Source organism: Oryctolagus cuniculus, chromosome 14 (assembly GCF_051225735.1).
Source record: "Oryctolagus cuniculus isolate XC-2025 breed Fujian yellow rabbit chromosome 14, ASM5122573v1, whole genome shotgun sequence".
NCBI classification, from domain to species: Eukaryota; Metazoa; Chordata; class Mammalia; order Lagomorpha; family Leporidae; genus Oryctolagus; species Oryctolagus cuniculus.
This window is the reverse complement of record NC_142880.1, coordinates 19622878-19643912: the sequence shown is the minus strand read 5'-3', so window position 1 is coordinate 19643912 and position 21035 is coordinate 19622878. Positions and strand designations below refer to the sequence as shown.

At 46.0% G+C, this 21035-nt stretch overlaps 2 protein-coding genes across 2 annotated transcripts in view; one reads left to right on the top strand and one right to left on the bottom strand.

The window, feature by feature from the left end:
• The window catches only part of LNPEP (leucyl and cystinyl aminopeptidase), a 103244-nt gene extending 92449 nt beyond the window's left edge, over positions 1 to 10795 (bottom strand). Inside the window, exon 1 of the mRNA XM_008261965.5 lies at positions 10521 to 10795. Coding sequence (XP_008260187.3) covers positions 10521 to 10539 — 19 coding nt within the window. The 5' untranslated portion in view covers positions 10540 to 10795. The remainder of the gene's footprint in view (positions 1 to 10520) is intronic.
• A 731-nt stretch (positions 10796 to 11526) lies between these two features.
• Positions 11527 to 21035, top strand: part of ERAP1 (endoplasmic reticulum aminopeptidase 1) — a 178637-nt gene continuing 169128 nt past the window's right edge. The window contains exon 1 of the mRNA XM_089313058.1: positions 11527 to 12735. The gene's annotated coding sequence lies outside the window, so the exon portion shown is untranslated. The remainder of the gene's footprint in view (positions 12736 to 21035) is intronic.

Below are 21035 nucleotides of genomic sequence, written 5' to 3'. Positions count from 1 at the left end.
ACTAGCCTATGTGTTTCAGAAATTCAAGGTATTATTCTTGTAAGAGAAAAAAAAAAAATAAGAAAACAGAAATAGATCCAGAGACTCAGGGGCAGGCTAGAGGTAGAGAGGAAAACTGCCAAAATTCATAATAGATTCTCAGAGCTACAGCTGCCGCCAAGTTAGTCATCCAGCAAAACCAATAAAAAAATAAGGGTGTCAGAGTCAAATTCACTAGTAAAATGAGCTTTGTGCTAGGCTTCCTGTGAGGAAACACAACACAAACAGACATGAACTTAAACACACATTATCTTCCCGGCAGGCCTGCCTGCATTCCTGGTGGGTGCAAAACACAGGCCTTGTTAGCAGTTAATGAAGTGCTCTTATCCTATCTCCTCATTCACACCACCCCACTTGGTCTTAATGCCTATTTCAACTCCACCTAACAAATAAACTATATTTCATGTCTGATCTAAGACTGAAACAAGCTCAACTTGTATGAATAATGAGGTGGTGCATATTTAATTTGCTTGAAGGAACAAGAAAATCACACAGAGGCCAAAATTAAATTGGATGTGGGAATGAAGAATTCCTCTACTCTTCAGCAATACTTCCCTGCAAGGGTTGCAAATTCGTAATCCTTGTTAATAAATATAAAACGCAGAGTCCTCCTATGCTGGTCTCAAGCCTTTAGTAAACAATTAAGATACAATCAATTCCATTTTTCCCCCAAATTTTCAAAATCTCACTCTGGCTACAATGTGGTCCAAACCATCAAATAAGACCATGGCTAGTCTCAGAAAAAGTTTTGAGTTTCTTTGTATATTTTAGCTTCTTACATAGGTAAAGATATGAAAATACTCCTGTAAACGTCCTTAAACAAGAATCTCCAAGAGGCAGGCTTGAGGACAGGAGTCTGAGCTGCTCTTCACCGACGTGCTACACTATGCAACATCTTACAAAGAAGACAGATTCAGGGTCAGAGCTCCAAATTGAACACAGAAAAGCACAAGCCCAGATACTTCTGCGGGAAGAGGTATGGGTTGGGACCTGTAATCCTCAAAGTCTGACAGTTTCCCATCAGAGGATGCTGATTTGGGTTTCCGTGTCAAAGATATCTCATAAAAATCAGCTCTGCCACATGCCAGCTCCTGCAGGGCAGAGCCCACACTGCAGTCATCTGTGCTCCACACTTAGGAACAAAGCTTGGGAGGGTAAGCACACAGCAAACATGTATTTTAATGCATTCAGAGTATTCATTTAGGAGAACATCTTTTTAAAACCTAGTTTAAAAAAGATAAACAGTCATAAGTCAAAAATGAAACAAATTATAAAATCTTTGTTAACTGAAGCAGCTTACAACAGGAGGCAGAAGAATCTGTGCTAAGGTTTTCCCTCCACCCTTCTTCCTTCATCCCCGTTCCTGACACTTGCCCCACCCCCTAAAGAATGAAGGAACAAGACATGGAAAAGTAATTTTGGCTAGTTATCCAGGTAATGAAAACAAGAGATGAAGAAATTATCAACATAATGTACAAAGAAAGGAACTCAAAAGGAAAAAAAATGAGAACATAAAAAACTTATGTCAATTTGAACTCAGTATGCTCTAGTTTTAGTAAAACAGAATTAAGTCCAAAGCATTCAGCTTTTAAAAAAATTTGGGGAGCTGACTGTTATGGCACAGCAGGTTGAACCACAGCTTGTGATGTCTGCATCTCCTATCTGAGGGCCTGGGTTGGAGTCCTGCCTCTACTTCTGATCCAGCTTCACACAGCCCGGGAGACAGCAGGTGATGGCTCAAGTACTCTGGCCCCTGCCACCTAATTAGGAAACCCAAACTGAATTCCAAGCTCCTGGCTTTGGCCTAGCCCAGCCCTGGCTGTTGTGGGGATTTGGGGAGTGAACCAGCAGATGAAAGATCTCTCTCTCCCTTTCCATAGCTCTACCTTCCAAATGAAAACTAAACTAAAAAAAAAAAAAAAAACAAAAAACTCTGTAAAAAATTTTGGTATAATATAATCTGCATACATATTTATGAGTTTAACTTCCCTGGTTGTTATTAGAATATCTAATTAAAACAGAATATTAAAAATTTATAATAATATATAAGGTTCTAATATAATTATTACAATTCCTATTAAATAAGCCATGGTATTCACTTAAAAGATAGTTAATATCCTTGTGAGGGGCACACTGAATTATTTTAGTTCCAATTCTTAGTTTTCTTTAAATTTGTATTTATTTATTTTTATTTATTTGAAAGGCAGAGAGACAGAGGCAGAGACCAATCTTCCATCCACTGGTTCATGCCCGAAAATGCCTGCAATAGCCAGCGCTGGCCCAGGCCCCAAGCCAGGAGCTAGAACGCAATCTAGGTCTCCACGAGGGATATAGGGACTGAAGTACTTGAGCCATCACTTGCTGTCCCCAAGGATGTGCATCAGCAGGAAGCCAGAACTGGAAGCAGAGCCAGGACTCAAATTCATCCACTTCGAAATAGCAAGCAGCTATTCCAAGGGGTGTCTTAACCACCATGCCAAACATCTACCCCTAATTTTCAATTTTCTTTTGCTTTTCTTAGGCTAAACGGTTTACCTTGCCTATATTTATAATAAAAACCTATTCATCATTCAATTCAAAAATCTTTACCTAATAAAATATTTTTTAATTCTGTCCTTATGATATAGGACCCACAGTCCTTAACAAACCTCAGGACACCACTTAAAAATACTTACCTAAAAAATTAACTGAAGTTGTCAATGATGACTAAATATTTATGCTCATTAATCTCTCAGGTAAAACTGTATAGCTGCAAATAGTTTTGTAAAATGTAAAGGTTAATTCCATCAACTGGACATAGTTTCCATAGAACATCTTAACTCATCAGAATTCCTTATTGAAATGAAAACCAGCATAAGGCATAATAAATATCTGTGAGTATGTAACAGAGAATGCATGTCACTTAATGAGATCTTCAAAGGAAATTTATAAGAACTTTTCAATGTATACAGAAAGCTTGAGTTAGAAAACACTTGAGCAGAAGAACAAATTTGCAAGACCTGACCTCAGATGGATTTGAGCATAAGAATTATTTTGCTGATATAATTCTATGAAATACTTGTCTGACTCATCAGGCTGATAAAACAAAAAGTACAGGACAGAATACCTATAGCAGGGGTGGGTACTGAGGCATAGCAGGTTAAGCCTCAGCTTGGGATGCTTGCATCCCATATGACTACTGGTTCAAAATCCAGCTACTCCACTTATGATCCTGCTTCCCGCTAATCAGCATGGGAAGCAGCAAATAAAGGCTCAAGGACTTGAGTTCCTGCCACCCAAGTGGGAGAGCCAGATGAAGTTGCTGGCTTCAGTCTGGCCTAGCTCCAGCTGTAGTGACCATTTGGGGAGTAAAACAGTGCATAGAAGAGCTGTTTATATCTGTCTCTTTCTCTCTCACTCTGCCTTCCAAATAAATAGATAAATCTTGAAAAATATGTATCTATAACAATAATCTTGTCTCAATTCACAACTGACTGATGGGCAGTTTGATTATTAACCTATTTAAAAATTAGTGATTATTCAAAAGGCTGGAACTGTGACATTTTTCCCCTACCAATCATCACTGTCATTCAATCATATACTAAGAAAAAAGCTTCTATGCATGAATTCTTCAAGTCTTTATCTCAATGGTATTTCCCAAACTCTCAATTAATTAAAATAGAACTATATACTACATTAGAGTACTTCACAAAGTTCATGGAAAGTTTGCATTATCATTTTTTCAAATTTTTATTTATTTGAGATGCAGGCAGCTCCCATTCCTTGCTGGTTCACTCCCCGAAAGTACACAATGGCCAGGGTTGGGTTGGTCTGAGCTGGCACTGGGAGCGGGGAACTCAATTCACGGCTCCCACATGGGTGGCAGGGCTGGCTCTTGACCTGGTGCCCCTCCCAGGGACTGAATTAGCAAGAAGCTAGAGTCACGGATCAGGAGCTGGAGCTGGGTGTTGAACGGTGGCACCTGGGTGTGTTAGCCAGCTGCTTAATCACTGTGTCAAATGGCCCTACCCCATTATCTTCAAATTCCACTTTCCATTAACTTTTTTGAACCCCCCTTGTATATTCAACTGCAAGGAACAACTGGACTTGAACAAAAATAGCCATAACTTAGTGAACATGTGCTTATTTCAGAATAATGCAAAACATTATGCTAATATATTCCCCAAATCAGCCTAGACCCTCCTTCTGTACATACAATTTTCCTGCGTGCTCCTTCCAACTGGGAAGTTACTAAGACTCTCAGTACCTGTACTGCTGCAGATGGAAGTTACACTGTGCAATACCTATCTTATTCCTTCAGTCCTACCATCCAGTAACTCTAAACACAACCAAGAGATGTCTTCTTAATCTAAGCCTGCAATCTAAATACTGAAAGGACAACGTCAGCAGGCCTGAGGCACTTAGCATCCGGTTTAAAGAAAAGAGAAGCTGCTGCTAAGTGCAAGAGAGCACAGCCCAGACTCCCTCCCAAGACTTTGACACTTCAGGACACAGTGGTTCATCAAACTAAGCCTCAAGGACCACAGCAGCCTCCCTTGCAGGCCTTCATTACATTATTTCTATCTTCAAACCACGCCACCAATATGGACTCCAAGAGAGATCTTTTAAACATCTAGTGTTCCTCAATCACTCCCACAAATATCTATGCCTCCTTCCTCTGAAAAGGATCTCAGATGATAAAATGCAATTTTGGTGATGAATATTAGAACAATTGCTTTAAGTCTTGTAAATAAGTTTCAGCTGTGAGAAATACCTAGTCCAAAGCTTCCTTCCCCACCGGAAATGTCCTCTCTGACACCCACTGATACTTGTGGCAGCTGAGAAACACCACCACAGGGTCCTGGTCACCACTGGCTGCAGCAGGAGAGGAGCCGGTCCCAGCCACTCTCCTGTCCTCCCAACTGAAGAAGCTTCCCGCAGGAACATCAGGAAGCCTTCTTTAACTCCCTTCATACCAGATCACCAGCCCCACTCTCTGAGGACCAAGGACACTGGAGAAGACACAATCTACCAATCTGGAAAAGTCCAAACAGTTGATTCCAGTTTTGATTCAAAGATTACAGTCTTGAAATACATGGACTGCCCACAAGGCCCTCATTAAACATACACACTAGAAAAAGATTTCAAAGGGCTCCTGCAATTGAACTTGATTCTCCACTGCTTTTTGAAACTCCTTTGGAAAGTTCTCTTTGCATGGCAAACACCTTGGTTACCTCCTAGTTCAGAGGCTAGGGTTGGAATGGTTTTAAAAATTGTTTCAATGTTTCAGTATAAAACCAAAAGAAGAGAAAAGCAAATCAGGCAACAAAGAATAGTAAATGACAGCTACCAAGGTGGTTCCAGAAGGTGGATGGTTCTGAAGTCCTCTGTGTTATTTTTTTTTCCTTAAAATCAAAAACATTTAGGAAAATAAACAGGCCTAACTTACAGGTGACTGTGAATATTCTGATAACGAATGAGACATAGAGTATGATGAATTCCTGGCAAACGCTTTCTCTCTCCTACCAGGGCATCCAAATGTGCACCTTAACTCTTAATGTTCAACTTAACATCTTAATGCAAGTGCATTAGTCCAACCAGACCCAGCAGCCTCCCCACTTGCAACTCTGACTTGATCTTTCCACTCACACAAGCGTCCTGCTCCCAAGTCTAGGTTCATCTGTAGGCCAAAGACGTGTAAGACACGTCTGCTTTGGAAATCTCCGTCTCTCAGCCCCCTCCTTTACCCCCAAATCCCCACATTTCTCTCACCTTCATCACTAATGCTCCTATTAAGTTCCAATCTTCCCTTACGATCTCTGTGGGATTTGAAGTCCTACAGGCACTAGGACAATCACAAATGGACTGCAATGATAGACCAGGTTAGAAGGGAACCCTGAAATTCCCTCTGCCCAGAGCGATGAGCAGACAGACTTCTCTAGAAAGGCCAGAGGACTCAAAAGCCAAGATGACCATGGGGCTCTGAAACTCCCTGCCCATCCCAATCCTGGTTTCCTTGAACATTCAGAATAGGTGCATATCTAGGGATTCAGATTTTAAAAAGAAAAGAAAAACAAAACTGTGTTTTCTGATTGCTTCAATAATGAGGGAAGGCCTAAAAGCGTTAGCTCAACTCCAAATTCCTCCAGTTCCAAAGACACCAATGGAGAACATGACAGCTCCAGCTGCCTCACCTCACCTGCCAAGAACCACAGGTCCAACCAAGCTCCATTCCAACTTCTGGAAGTGACCTTGGCTAAATTTTTCCATATCTTGAACTTCCTAATGCTTTCATAAAGAGGATCAAAATGCTGCTGTCTCCTGCTAGATGCATTATACAAAACTAGCAGAAATGTCAGTCTGTTGGTGACAGATGATATAAGAACCGGTTCTAAAGACAATTCTGCATACTTCTTTCATAATTAGAATATCTTCTTGGACAGAAGTTTTGTTTGCTTTGTTATTCTACATTTTTATATTAGCATAGAAATAAAACTAGATTCTTTCAATTCATTTGTCTTACTTTCAGATGACAAGTTTGTTTTTTCCTTATTATGCCTAGCGGAAAATCCACTGGAAAGTTTGCAAATGAACATTCAAAGATGATGTCTGACTACAACGCAGAGCAGGAAATCACCCCTTTGATTATTTTCCATATGATAACTTCCTTACAGCCACTCTCTCTGATTATGTATCTTCCATACCCCTTCTCAAGGATCGCCAAAGAGAAACAATAACCACTGGTTGCATTGGTTTTTAAAATATGCTCGTTTTCATCTTGTCTCAAGACACTCTTTTTTAGAAATTCATAATCAGTCACAAAGAACTGTTCTACCACTTCTTTCCAGTTAAAAACTTGGCTGATTTCTAGCTACAGCCTCGCCTCACTCTTAGACTGTTAACAAAGATAACACCCACTTCTTATGTAGTCTTATTTTCCCCAACTGAAATATAGAACTTTAGAAAGATAAAAAACAGAATTTAAGTTATATTCCATCAGAGAAACTATGAGCTTTCATTTTTAAGAGTTTTCTCTCAATGAGGTCATTTAGAGCAGAAAGAAAAATGTGGCAAGCTCACATTTTTAACAGATGATGCCCTGAAAAAAAGCTGTTTTAGAAACATACATACACCTATAGAAAAAATGTTATAAGATAAAAAGATGAAGTCACAATTTTATTTTCCTTACAACCCACAAATATCTAACTTGTTGCCAAAGACTTGAATCTGGAATCTGGAATCTGGAAAATACTGTCAACTGGATACCATCTGAGAATAAAAACAAAATCATTTTGTAATATAAGAAAGTCTCCCATGTTTGTTTGTATACCAGACTGCAACAACAAAGTGATTCACAGGGGCCATGTCTACCACAAGAAAAAACAACAAACTGTTCACAAATTACGTTTTCAGTTCTGAGACCTCAAGATACCAATGCTCTTCCAACCTTTAGATTTATTTCAGATTTTATCAGAAACTAAAAAGTATAGACAAAATATATACTGAACAGCAGAAAAAGAAGACCTTCTCCATCAACATGTTTCCAAATCCTAATTTGCTTATTATTAAATAAACTTCCCCAAAGTTCTCTTCCAGTGAACATGTCCCATTATCCTCAAAATGAGGTCACAGACTTCCAGGCCCCTGCTCAGACCTCCTCAATCAGATTCTGAGGGTGAAACCTGGCATTTGCATTTATAAGTGCAAAATTAACTTATTCTGAAATACCCCAACCCTACATGCAAATGAGGACAAAGCTAGACAGATGTCAAATAATTGTTTGCTTTAAATTAGTACTTCTACAAAAAAACAATTCAAAATAACTGGCATCAATTTTTTTACATAAAACAAACTACTACTTCCTGATAACTGCAATTCCACCTGCCTAAGAGGACACACTAATCATTGTCAAACCAATTTTAAGCACTGGTCCAGCACATCTCTCTACCCCAGAAAAAGCCAGAAAAGATACAAAGTCAGCCTAGATGTGTCCAATCTTGAGCATTAACAGTCAGCAGTCCCTCCCAAAAGCAAAGCCAAAAATACCTCCTGAGCCAAATGGGAATTCCTGGCACTGAGGTCCATCCTTGTAAGCCCTATCCGGTAGCAGGCATGTTAAGTGGGCCGCAGCAGCCTGTTCCCTGGACAGCTGAACACAGGATGGGTCCATGATTGCCAGCCAGCCAACCAAATGGGCAGTAACTTTTGACAGAAAACAAGGAAACTACAGAGAGCCTGACTGAAATATATGACTACTGAAGGCCAGAATGACAAGACAGAAACTAAGTTCACTTCCTTTATAACCGTATGGGTCACAGGGTGAAGCCATCAACCAGATTCTAAGTGTGGTCCTGAATTACTGAAAACTATTTTGTTAAGCTGCCACACCTCTCCACATATGAACAGGGATATATGAGACAGCCTTAAGTGGGAGAGCTTTTATTTAAAAAGGATGCATGTATAATAAAAGCCAATACCACACTTGACAAATCTTGCAATGTTAATTCTGTGGATAATGGAATATTCTATACCAGAATACCCAGACCTGTGGGAGAACTATATGTGCACATTTCCAGTACTCAAAAGGATTAAATAAAAAATGATAAACATGCTTTCCACTATTTCATGTCATGTTTGAAGGAACTAGAAAATTGCACAGCAATCCCTCAAAAATTTTGAAATATCCTGTCCATCTTGAACATGAAAAGCACCACTAAAGTTGCCAGCATCTGATTTCTTGTCAACTTCAAATGTCATAATTTCTATTTTCCCTGTTAAAGGAAGCTTGCTGAGCTCCAAGCAGTGATTTAGACATTAACTAAAATGATGCATTGCCAAACTGCCTTTAGCACGGACCTTGACAATCTGGAAGACAGATAGGGATAAGTCTAATTTCCTATATGAAAGCTGAAGCAGAGCTTCTTTTTATGTTCTCTTCTCTGGGATTTTTTTCCCATTGCCTTTCCAACACAAATCTGCAAATATTCACTTCTAGAAAAGCATATTGTACAAAAGGAGAAAAGCCTCCAATCCTAAGACTTGACAAGGTACTGTGATTCTGCTGGTGAGTTCGGCAAATCAGCTAATGCTGATCTTGACCAAACGGGTGGCTCAGCCTGTTGGAGACTTCTTTTTTAAAATTTAGGTGAAATTTCACACTTAAGAATCCTGTATCAAAAAAGTAAGTCTTGCCATATTCATTTGCAAGGAGTTAATAACGTGTACTAACATATACTAGATGGCCCCTCTCTGTTCTCTGGGCTCAAGTCTTCCTTAATTCTCTGAGTAACTTTTTATCAGACTGCTCAGGGAGCCTTAGGAATGACAAATAGAACCTGAAAAGGAAGAAAATGCAGAATTAAAGCTGTCATCGTTAAGCCTAATGAAACAGTACACCCAGCAGAAGAAAGCCTTAGGAATTAGGGACAGGGAGACCATAACCAGCAGTTATAGCAAGAGTGAGGCACAGCACACTGCAAAGTCTGGCCAGGGCCTGGGACCCAGTGGACCGCGGCTGTCTCGGTTGCCACAGACCCACCCACTCAAGGCCAGCCTGGCTCCCGCTAACGAGGTCCTCCACCCGCAGGAAGCCTCGTGCAGACTGGACAGCGGATCCCCTCACTGGCACGCTTCCTACTTGCGTTCCTGCAAGGGAACCGAGGCATCCAGCGCCGCAGAACCGTAAAAAACACCTCACCCCGAGGTGGTGACTCCGGCACTACCTGCCCCAAAACAAAAGCCTTCGCTGTCACCGGGGCGGGACCGGGCGCCCCCAGCCAGGAGCAAGCCGCAGCGGGATGCAGGGTCCTGCCTCCTGTCACACTGTGATATCGCCGTGGCGGACCCCTGCTCTCCCTCGAAGGAGCTGCAGGGGACCCGGAGCGCCGGGAGGAGCCTCGAGCGCGCCCCGCGCAGCGCGCCAGCCGGCCCCGGGCCACCGCGCGGACTGGGCGCCGGTCCGCAAGTTTCCCTTCCTCCCCCCTCAGGAACCCTGCCAAGCCCCTCGCCCCCATCGCGCCCTATTAGGAAAAGTCACGCCGACACCCCGGCGAAGGGGCAGGGACAGCTCCCAGCGGGCTACACAAGTTGGGTCCCGCCGCGAACACGGCGTGCCCCTTATCCCGCACGCGAGTCGGGGCACACACCGCCTTCCCCGGGGGAGTGGGGGCAATGCCCGGCCGCCAACTTTCCCGCGTCGTACCTCACCGCCCCCGCCCCGCGCGCAGCGGTGCGAACTTCGCGGCTCGGTCCCCCGGGGGGCGACGCCGCGGAGCGCGGGTCCCGGCCGCCCCGCTGACCTTCAGGCCAGCGCCGGCCGCGCGCGGGCCACTGCCCACCCCCAGAGCCTCCTGCAGCCGCCTTCCCGGCCCTCTCGCCACCCCTCAGTCCTCGCCCGAACTGGCGGCGGCGGCGGCGGCGACAGCAGCCCGACCCTGCGTCTCACCACGGCCGCTGCCCTCCCCAGAGAGCCCAGACGCGGCATCCCGGGGGCGCCCGCTCACCATTGGCGAAGGGCTCCATTTTGCCCCCGCCGCGGCTCCTCACAGCCCGAGCGCCCAAGCTTCCTACTCCGAGGGCTGAAGGGGCCCTGCCGACTGAGCATGCCCAGCGCGGCCTCCGAGGGCTGTCGGGGAGGTGCCGCGAGGGGCGGCGCCGCTCCGCCGCGCCGTGGATCCGCCGTTCCGGGTTTTCGCAACGGCTGCAGCAGGAGCCCGAGAGGCTGCCAGGACGGCTCCGCCGGGGGCGGGCTCCGCGCCCAGACGGGGGGCGGGGCAGCGCGACGCTCCGCCCCTTCCGCAGCGGCCTGAGGTAACGTCGCCGGCTCCGCTACGCGCGGGGCTGCGCTCGGTGGCTCAGTCCGGCGCGATCCTGGGTGCGGGGACCGCAGTGCTGCGCCAGGAAAACACAGTCGGTCCCCTGAGGGGCGGACAGTCCAGAGGCAGGCAGTAAACACACCCAGAGTAACCGCGGCGGTGAAATCGGGCTCCCCGCCGCACGTAAAGCCGGGGTGATGATGGGATGGCGGGGAGACCGCGCCGGGCAGGTGCCTCACGGGTCGATGTCTGAGGGCAGAGCAGCAGCCTGCGGGCGAAGGTCTCTCTCCGGACCGCAGAGTTCACGGGCTGCGGGACGGAGCGGGCACCCTAGGTCTTCCCAGCGCGCGCAGCGACCGGGCGGCCCCGGGCCCCAGAGCATCCCCTGGCGCGGTCCCTTAGGGCGCGGCCCCGGGGATGTCGGCGCAGCGGAAAACCCGGCGCCGGGCCGTCGGACCGGGCCGCGGGGCCCCCCGCAGGACGTGGGCAGCAGGCCCGTTAGAGCCGAGCCCTCCGTCGACGCCAGCGGTTCCCGGGGTGCTGCGCCCCGCGGCGCTAGGCCCGAGCGGCTCCCTGCGTCGGCCCCGCTCGCCAGCACTCGCGCCGTGGCCTGTAGCCCGGAGCCACTATTGTTTGCAGCGCCAAATTAGGAAGCGCCCGCGAGTCTCCGAGGCGGAACGGCTGCTGGCCCCGTGAGCGCGCGGGGAAGAGCGCCGGGGCCAGCGGGTTCGGTCCTAGGGCTGGGGTGCGCGACGGAGCCACCCCGCGACGGCTTCCGCCCCTCATTCAGCCTCAGCCCCTGCAGCGTCTTGGCCCGGGCTGCACGACCCTGCGCCTGTCAACTGCTGCACGCTCGGCCGCTCGGAAGCTGCCCGCCGTGGGGCCAGGGTGTAGTCGGCCTGCGCAAACGGGGCGAGGTGGCCCTGTGTGGCTGACCACCACGGGACGTAGAAATTCGGTGCCAAAGCCCCCTTCAAGTACGATACTGCATTGTAGAACGTTCATTATGGTGCACTTCCTACCCCCGGCTTGAGAAGTTCCAGTGCGTACCGATTGCACGTGGAATAAAAGCTAAACCCCCTGCCCGGCTCTGGGACGCGAGGAACACAGGCTCGCCGTTCCCGGTGCACGCTCCTCGCGCAAGAACTGTCCCGATTCTTCGTGGCGCTTGGGTCTCGCTTCAATTTGACCTCTGCAGAGAACCTTTCTCTAACCACGCCACGAGCGCGTCCACCCTGCGCGATGTCCGCCACAGCCCTGCTTACTCAAACAAGGCTTCAGGTGGTGGTGTCAGGTTATCGTCCACCTCCCTCTCCACAAGGCTAGCTGATCAAGAGCAGCAGGGCTGTGTCACTGTTTTAGGGTGGCTTCGTGAGGTCCAGATGAGCAATCAGCGTCGAATGCTGAAACGAATGCGTGCAATGCTATTGCGAGTTCCAGTCCACTTGCCACGTGGAAAACGCTTCCCTGGAGTGTCTCGCGTGGAAGGGTGCGTTTGTGCACGGAGCCCGGAGGGTCCGTGTCTGTTGACTCCTGCAAGCTGCTCTCTCCCTGGCCGAACAAACACCGCCTCCCGCCCGGGCGCTGCGGAGGGAGCCCCAGGGGCTGGAGCACCAGTGTTCAGTCCACGTAGTACTGGCAGGACCCCACGCTGTGTGCTCCTTCCGTGAAGAGGCTTTGCGTGCCTCTGGAGTCGCTTTCGCAGTGAAAACCCTTCTTGCCACGGAGGTTGAAGCCTCCCCGTGTTCAATCACCTCACCTCACCTCATCTGCAAGCCAGCCTGCCATGCTTTCAAGTGTGAAACACGTCATCTTGCGTTCTGTTTTGAATCCGCAAGGCTGCAGAGGTTGTAGCAAAAAGGCTTCGTAGACGTGGATGGGGCCCGCCTTTGAGATCAAAGAGGTAAATATTGCTAACCTCCTGCCTCCCACCCCTCTCGTTCCTTCCTCCACACAAGCACAATAAAGACCTGTAGCTTTCTACTGGAGGTAAAAACCGTAAACAAAATCAGTGTGTTTCGGAATCCCACCCTATCCTCGAAAGATTAATAGTGAGTTTTGTTCCATTTTGTGTTGTTTCACTTCTTGAAGCCCTTCTGGAAGAAACATAGTTTCAGACTCACTATCTGTGATGTTTCTGTCTTTAACCCCTCCCTCCTCCCACGGAGAACTTCCTCTTTAAGGCAGTAACACTTTAAGTTATTATGAAGTTTCTATTCATTATGGGAGGAGTGACATTACCTACTACACCCATCTACTATTTTCAGAACCCTTGCTGCCTGCCACTTACCGTTTGAAAACCAACAATTTGGAGGGCTAATTATAGTAGAAACTAAATAGCATCAAAGGGAAAATATGAGCACCCTGAATAACAAACAGCAGTTGTTTTTACAGAACCAACAAGCATGATAGCCAATGAATAAATAAAGCCCTTGGTCTGCCCTGGAAGAGCTGGTTAATCACGCCTCCCATTTAACCCAGGAGGGGCCTCCCATCTGGAGAGGGTGGATGATGACACACAGGCCAGGGGACCACGTGGACTGGAACCCAGGCCGCTGGTGTTCAAACCAGTGTCTGGAGCCCCCAGTTGCCTTCTCTTACCCACAAGGAAAGTAGGATCAATGACAACAGTTCATGTAGGGATCTGCAGTAAAGGGAAACACAGCTAACTTGGGGCTCCTAGGAACCTATTCTATGTGTTACTTACTAGATATCCCAATTTAATTAATGGAATAATTGATGGAGTTTTGTGTTACCCCTATGAGATGGGTTTTCTGATTATTCCAAAATGCACAATGCATTAATTCAATGGACATATTTGAAAATGTGATCTGATCAGCACTCTTGAGTAAATGCAGGAAGCTGCTTGCTGCCTAAACAGGAACAACCGTGGCAAGGTTGCCAGCCACGCTAGGGACAAAGGAGCTAGTGTCCCCTTACCCTGGGAGCCCAGCTGCAGCACATGCCCTCTGCATCGTGTAGTGATGTTTGAAGTTACCAAACTAAGAATGCAAAGGAGAGTGGAATAATTATCTAACAGAGTCCTCACAGAGCCTCGGCATTAGCCAAAAGGCCCAGCCAGATAAAGTAAAACTATTATTTTAAAGATTTATTTCTGTATTTATTTGTTTGAAAGGCAAAGTGACAGGGAGAGAGAGAAGGGAAGAAAGCATGGGAACTGACTGCTGATAAGTGCAGGGTGTCTTGTTAGACTGATGAAATTGATTGTATTTTTTTTTTTTTTTGACAGGCAGAGTGGACAGTGAGAGAGAGAGACAGAGAGAAAGGTCTTCCTTTTGCTGTTGGTTCACCCTCCAATGGCCGCTGCGGCCTGCGCGCTGCAGCCAGCCCATCGCGCTGATCCGAAGGCAGGAGCCAGGTGCTTCTCCTGGTCTCCCATGGGGTGCAGGGCCCAAGTACTTGGGCCATCCTCCACTGCACTCCCGGGCCATAGCTGAGAGCTGGCCTGGTAGAGAGGTAACTGGGACAGAATCCAGTGCCCCGACCGGGACTAGAACTCCGTGTGCCGGCGCCGCAAGGCGGAGGATTAGCCTATTGAGCCACGGCACCGGCCAAATTGATTGTATTAATAGGTGCTCAACTCCACGACTACAATAAAAAAATCATGGAGCTAAACTTTAAATGGGTGAATTGTGTGGCATGTGAGTTATAACTCAATAAAATATATATGAGCACATGAAGTTATCAAAAAGCTCATGGAAATATGAAACTAAAATATAAATTTGTTTTGGTGCAAAAATCAATGCAATCCATGTTTTCATAATCCATGTTTTCCATGACCATTTTGAAGATCTCTCATAAAAGAAAGACTTAAGAATATGATTTAATTTTTTTTTACTTTATTTGAAAGGAGAGAGTCAGAGAAACAGAAATCTTCCATCTGCTGGGCCATTGCAAAGCACACAGCAGTCAAGGCTGGGCCAGTGCAAAGCCAGAAGCCCAGAATTCACTCTGGGTCTTCCATGTAGATGACAGGGACCCAAGTACTTGAGCCATCTCTTGCTGTTCCCAAGGTGTGTGTTAGCAGACAGCGGGATTGGAAGTGGAGTAGCCAGGACTCAAACCAGGCACTCTGAACAGAATGTGGGAGTCCCAAGCAGTGTCCTAATCTATACACCAAATGCCCACCCTAGATTATGATTTTAAAATGACTGTAATGATCATGCTTGATTAAAATTAAGCAGTCATACAAAGGATATCCTATGAATATATTCTTTCACTGTTGTTTTAGCCATTTTATTTCCCCCTAGCTGGCTGCCACCATTGAAAAGGGTACAGATTTGTTCAATTATACCCTATCCTGTTTAGAAATAAACACTGCAGAAAATCCTGCAGGCACAGGTACACCTTTTCTGTCTTTTCCAAAAGGATATCTTAAGCCTACTACAAATGCTTAGAGGGGCCAGCTCTGTGGCATAGTGGGTAAAGCCACCCAGCTGCAATGCCGGCATCCCATATGGGCACCAGTTTGAATCCTGGCTGCTCCACTTTCAATCCGACTCCCTGATAATGCATCTGGAAAGGCAGCAGAGGATGACCCAAGTGCTTGGGCCCCTGCACCCAGCAGAGACTCTTAGGTCCTGGTTTTGGCCAGTTGCAGCCATTTGGGGAGTGAACCAGCAGATAGAAAATCCCCCTCTCCCCCGCCTCGCCCTCTCTTTGTAACTCTGCCTTTCAAATAAAGAAAATCTTTTTTTTTTAAATCTGATTTCCCATAATGGGTCCCACTCTTTTTTATTTTTTAAATATTTTTTTAATTTATTTATTTGAGAGGCAGAGCTACAGAGAGAGGGAGGGACAGAGAGAAAGGTCTTCCATCTGCTGGTTTGCTCCCCAAATGGCCACAATGGCTGGAGCTGGGCTGCTTTGAAGCCAGGAGCCAGGAGCTTTTTCCAGGTCTCCCATATGGGTGCAGGGGCCCAAGGACTTGGACTATCTTCTACTGCCTTCCCAGTCCATAGCAGAGAGCTGGATCAGAAGAGGAGCAGCCAGGACTAGAACAGGCACCCATATGGGATACCGGTGCCACAGGCGGAGGCTTAGCTACTTTGCCAGAGTGCCAGCCCCAATAAAAATAATTTTATTTAAAAAAAATGCTTAGAAGGAAATCACTCTGTAAGTGAGAGTCAAACTGTGGTGATGGTGACATTACACCGTCTCTGGGTACCTGTTTAACAAAGCAGATGCCACAGCCTCATCCCCTAAATTCTGAGATATTGCCTAAAATGTGCATTTTTATCAAGCATTGCTGGTGATGGTAGCATAGGCAGTCACTAGACAGCCTGGGACTGCAGGAATCCACTGTATGGGACAGCATGGGACTGAGGTGGACACCCCGGGCTCAGATTCTGCACCCGCCACTACCTTCAACTGTGATTGCAGGAAGTTTCTTTTTTTTTTTTTTTTACAGGCAGAGTGGACAGTGAGAGAGAGACAGAGAGAAAGGTCTTCCTTTTCCATTGGTTCACCCCCCAATGGCCGCTGTGGCCAGTGAACTACGCTGATCTGAAGCCAGGAGCCAGGTGCTTCTCCTGGTGTCCCATGCAGGTACAGGGCCCAAGCACTTGGGCCATCCTCCACTGCACTCCCAGGCCACAGCAGAGAGCTGGACTGGAAGAGGAGCAACCGGCACAGAATCCAGCGCCCCGACCGGGACTAGAACCCGGTGTGCCGGCGCTGCAGGCAGAGGATTAGCCTATTGAGCTACGGCGGCGCCGGCTCAGGAAGTTTCTTAACCATCCTGGGCTTCACTCTGTCCTCATAATTGAGAGTGGGTATTCCCTTCATGGGATTAGTGTGAGGACAAAATGAATTAACACACCTCAATACCAGGGCACTGCAGGCTGCTGGTGGAAAATGAAATTAAGTTTACTGTGATGCAAAAAGTTTTGAGGGACTGGCACTGTGGCGCCACCACCTGCGGTGCCAGCATCCCATATGGGTGCCAGTTTGAGTCCTAGCTGATCTATTTCCAATCCAGCCTCCTGCTAATTCACCTGGGAAAGCAGTGGAAGATGGTCCAGATGCTTGAGCCCTTGCACTCACGTCGGAGACCTGGAAAAAGCTCAAACCTTAGTGGACATTTTTTTTTTTTCTCCAGCACCTGTGCGACTGCAGATTCCATTTCATTGGAGATGATTTCAACAGTTTACCCTTGAGGCCCTTCACAGATGTGAACTCAAGCCAAAGGGTCCTCCCTTTGCCCAATAAACCCTGACCTCCAGTTTCTAACCTGAGATGTGGGGACAAAGTCTGTGGTTTCTTGATCCTTATCATTTATCAGATTTTTCTGTCAATGGTAAGACTTAAATAAACTATTTAGTCTGGGCTGAGTTGAACGTGGGAAGACTACAAATGAAAGCCATAGCTGTTGTTTGCTTGCTTTTCAGATTTGCTTACTTATTTGAAAAACAGAGTTACAGAGACACAGGGACAGAGAGAGATCTTCCATTTGCTGATTCACTCTTCAAATGGCCACAACAGTCAAGCCTGGGCCAGGCCAAGGCCAGGATCCCAGAACTCTATCCCACATGGGCCAGGCCAAAGCCAGCAGCTCAGAACTCCATCCTGGCCAAAGCCAGGAGCCCAGAACTGCATCCCATAGCACGGGCTCAAGCACTTGGGCCATCTTCTTCTGCTTCCCAAGGTGTATTAATGGGGAGCTAGATCGGAAATGGGGCAGCCAGGACTCAAATCAGTGCTCATATTGGTTGTTACCATTGCAGGTGGCAACTTAACCCACTGTGCAACATAGCTGGCCCAAACCATAATTTTTGTTCTATTTTGTTTTACGGACTGGCTATTTTTCCATGGAGGTATAATTGGATGGACACTCCAGGATGCTAAGAGAGATTACGGAACCATAAAATCATGACATACATAATGTGAAGCTATGGGGAAAGCTGCATTGAGCTAAAACGGTTGCAGCTATACTTAAGTGTCTGTGTCTGTACCTCCACGCTGATCCATCATTCAGCAAGGTTACTTTTTTTTTTGAGATTTATTTATTTATTTGAAAGAGTTACACAAAGAAGGAGAGGCAGAGAGAAAGAGAGGTTTTCCATCCCCTGGTTCACTCCCCAGATGGCTGCAATGGCGGCTGTGCTGATCCAAAGCCAGGAGCCAGGAGCATGATCCAGGTCTCTCATGAGGGTGCAGGGGCTCAAGGACTTGAGCCATCTTCTACTGCTTTCCCAGGACATAGCAGAGAGCTGGATCGGAAGTGGAGCAGCCAAGACTCAAACTGGTGCCTATATGGAATGTCAGCACCGAAGGTGGCGACTTTACCCACTACACTACAATGCTGGCCCCCAAGGTTACTTTTAAATAGGCTACCAAACCAGCCTCCACCCAGAACCATGTACTGGTCAGCAGGAGAGCAGGAGTGGCAGGGCCTGCTTACTTGAGGCTTTTCCTGGCTAGACAAAACATCCATGCTCTGACCCGAACTTGTTGGTACTCTGACCCCGTACACCCTTCACCAGGGCCTAGGGACCTCCTTCTGTGGACCACTAAAACCCTAACAATAGCCACATCCTCAGTCTTCCCAGTCACTTAGCATTTGTGATTATGGTTTCCAGAGCAACTTGAAAGATAAAGATGTGATTCTTGGGTCTTAAGAGACTCAAAGAATAGTTTCACCTGAAAATACGCAAGAAAAATATTACTGACATGCTTCAGAAAACACTTTCTATGCCAAAGGATTTCAAACCAGCTTGCAAATTATACACCCACAGGTGTGAGCATTTCTTAGCCAACCTCTAGAAGGTTTTCTTCATCTTTTATTTGCATAGTTATTATTTCACTCTGTCTTTCAATAATACATAAGGTAAGGCAAGAAGTATAAACCATCATCTTGTAACTGAAGTCATTGGGTAAGGAAGTTAAGTGACTTGCCCAGGATGTAGAGTAAATGGGGAGCAGGGATTCATGTTCTCGAAGTCTGAATTTGCGTCAAGGGTAAATAAATCTAATATTTATTTTGAAAGGAAGATGTAAAACACTAGAATGTGAAAACATATGAAAGACTAGATGTTTTCCAAAAGAGGCAACTAGAATTACCAATAATTGCAGTATATTAAAAAAAACTTTTTATGTAGACTCTCAAATCTTAATACAATACCTCTTGCATCATGATACACTATGGTGACATATGCCAAAAGGCTGTGTCTATCAAGTGTAGTTTCATTTAAATTCTATGAATCCATGTTTTTTTTTTTTTTTTTTTTTAGATTTACTTATATATTTGAAAGGTAGAGTTATAGAGAGGCAGAGAGAGAGAGAGGTCTTCCATCCGCTGATTCACTCCCCAGATGGCCACAACGGCTGCTGCGCTGATCCGAAGCCAGGAGCCAGGACCTTCTCCCAAGTCTCCCACACGTGGGTGCAGGGGCCCAAGGACTTGAGCCATCTTCTCCTGGTTTCCCAGGCCATAGCAGGGATCTGGATCTGAAGTGGAGAAGCTGGGACTAGAACCTGTGCCCATATGAGATGTCGGCACAAGTTTTCTTTCAATTCTACAATTTGAACAATTATTTTGACATTATTAGCAATAGAAAGTCACAAATCTCTCACAACTCGTCTTTGGAAGAAAAGTGAGCCACAGAGATGATCATTCTCTCAGCAAGTGAGCCCAGGTCAAATCGGAAGATAGGGGCCTATGTTGTGGCCCAGTGGATGAAGCCACCCACCACCACAATGCTAGCTCCCTATAGGAGCCAGCCCCCACCCCAACTGCTCCTCTTTGGATCCAGCTCCCTGCTAATGTACCTAGGGAAGCAGTGGAAAATGGCCCAAGTACTTAGGTCCCTGCCACCCACGTGAGAGACCCGGCTGAAGCGCCAGGCTCCAGGCTTCAGTCTGGACCAGCTCTGGCTATTGCAGCCATTTCAGGAGTGAATCAGTGAATGGAATCTCTCTCTCTCTCTGTCTCTCTGTCTCTGTCTCTCTCTCTCTCTAGCTCTGCCTTTCAAATAAATAAAATCTTTTTAGAAACAACTTGCAAATAACAAAGAACCCCACAGACTTAACTAATAGAAATGCTGGCCTTATGTTCATTGTGTCATATATTCTATATGTTTTAAATATAAAACATTAGTAACAATATGATAAGCTGTTGCTTGTAACAAATACTATTAATTACTAGAAGAATAACTCATATTCACTCAGTGTGATCTCAAAGCTATGAAACTGATCAAATTTAACCATAAAATGAAAGTGTAAATAAAGCTTTTTTGGGGATTATGGTTAGATTATTCAGTGATGTTTATGTTTAAATTTATGTTTAAAGCAGTACTCTCTACATTTCTTTAATTATGTATCTCTATCAGGACATATTTTATAAAAGATGTATTTATTTTGTTTAAAAGGCATAGCAACAGAGAGGGAGTGAGCCAGCAGATGGAAGACTTGTCTCTCCTTCTCTCTCTCTAACTCTGCCTTTAAAATAAACAAATCATTTTAAAAAGGTTAAGATACAATAATGTTATTATTTTCTGTCCTCCTAAAGAAGGCATTATGATTTTAATTTTTATTGACTTGTAGGCTTTTAGCCACTTTTTTTAAAAAAAGATGTATTTATTAATTTGAAAGGCACAGTTATAGAGAGGCAGAGGTAGAGAGAGGGTTTACTCCCCAGATGACCGCAATGGCTAGAGCTGTGCTGATCCAAAGCTGGGAGCCAGGAGTCTCCTCCAGGTCTCCCACGTGGGTGCAGGGGTCCAAGGACTTGAGCCATCTTTGACTGCTTTCCCAGGCCATAGCAGAGAGCTGGATCAGAAGTGGAGTAGCCGGGACTCAAACCAGCACCCATATGGGATGCTGGCACTGCAGGTGCAGCTTCACCCACTAGGCCACAGCGCTGGCCCCATTTAGCCACTTTTTATTCCAAATTGGTATATGATTTTTAATAAGAGATAGTCACAGATTAACAATAAGTGATATTAATTTTGATGGCTCAGAAAAACCACAACACAGAACAGAGGGAAGGGGACGGGAAACTTGGCATTTGTCATGAAGCGGCTGTATGGTAGGGATTATACTAGTCTCTGTACAGCTCTTTTACTGTAAAAGCTACACAGGGAGACTGTTATTTTCCAGATTTTTTTTTAACTGGAAAGAGATCTTGGGAAGTTTCCATAACTTGCATGAGGGGACATAAGTAGCCCTTTTGGAGATGGGATC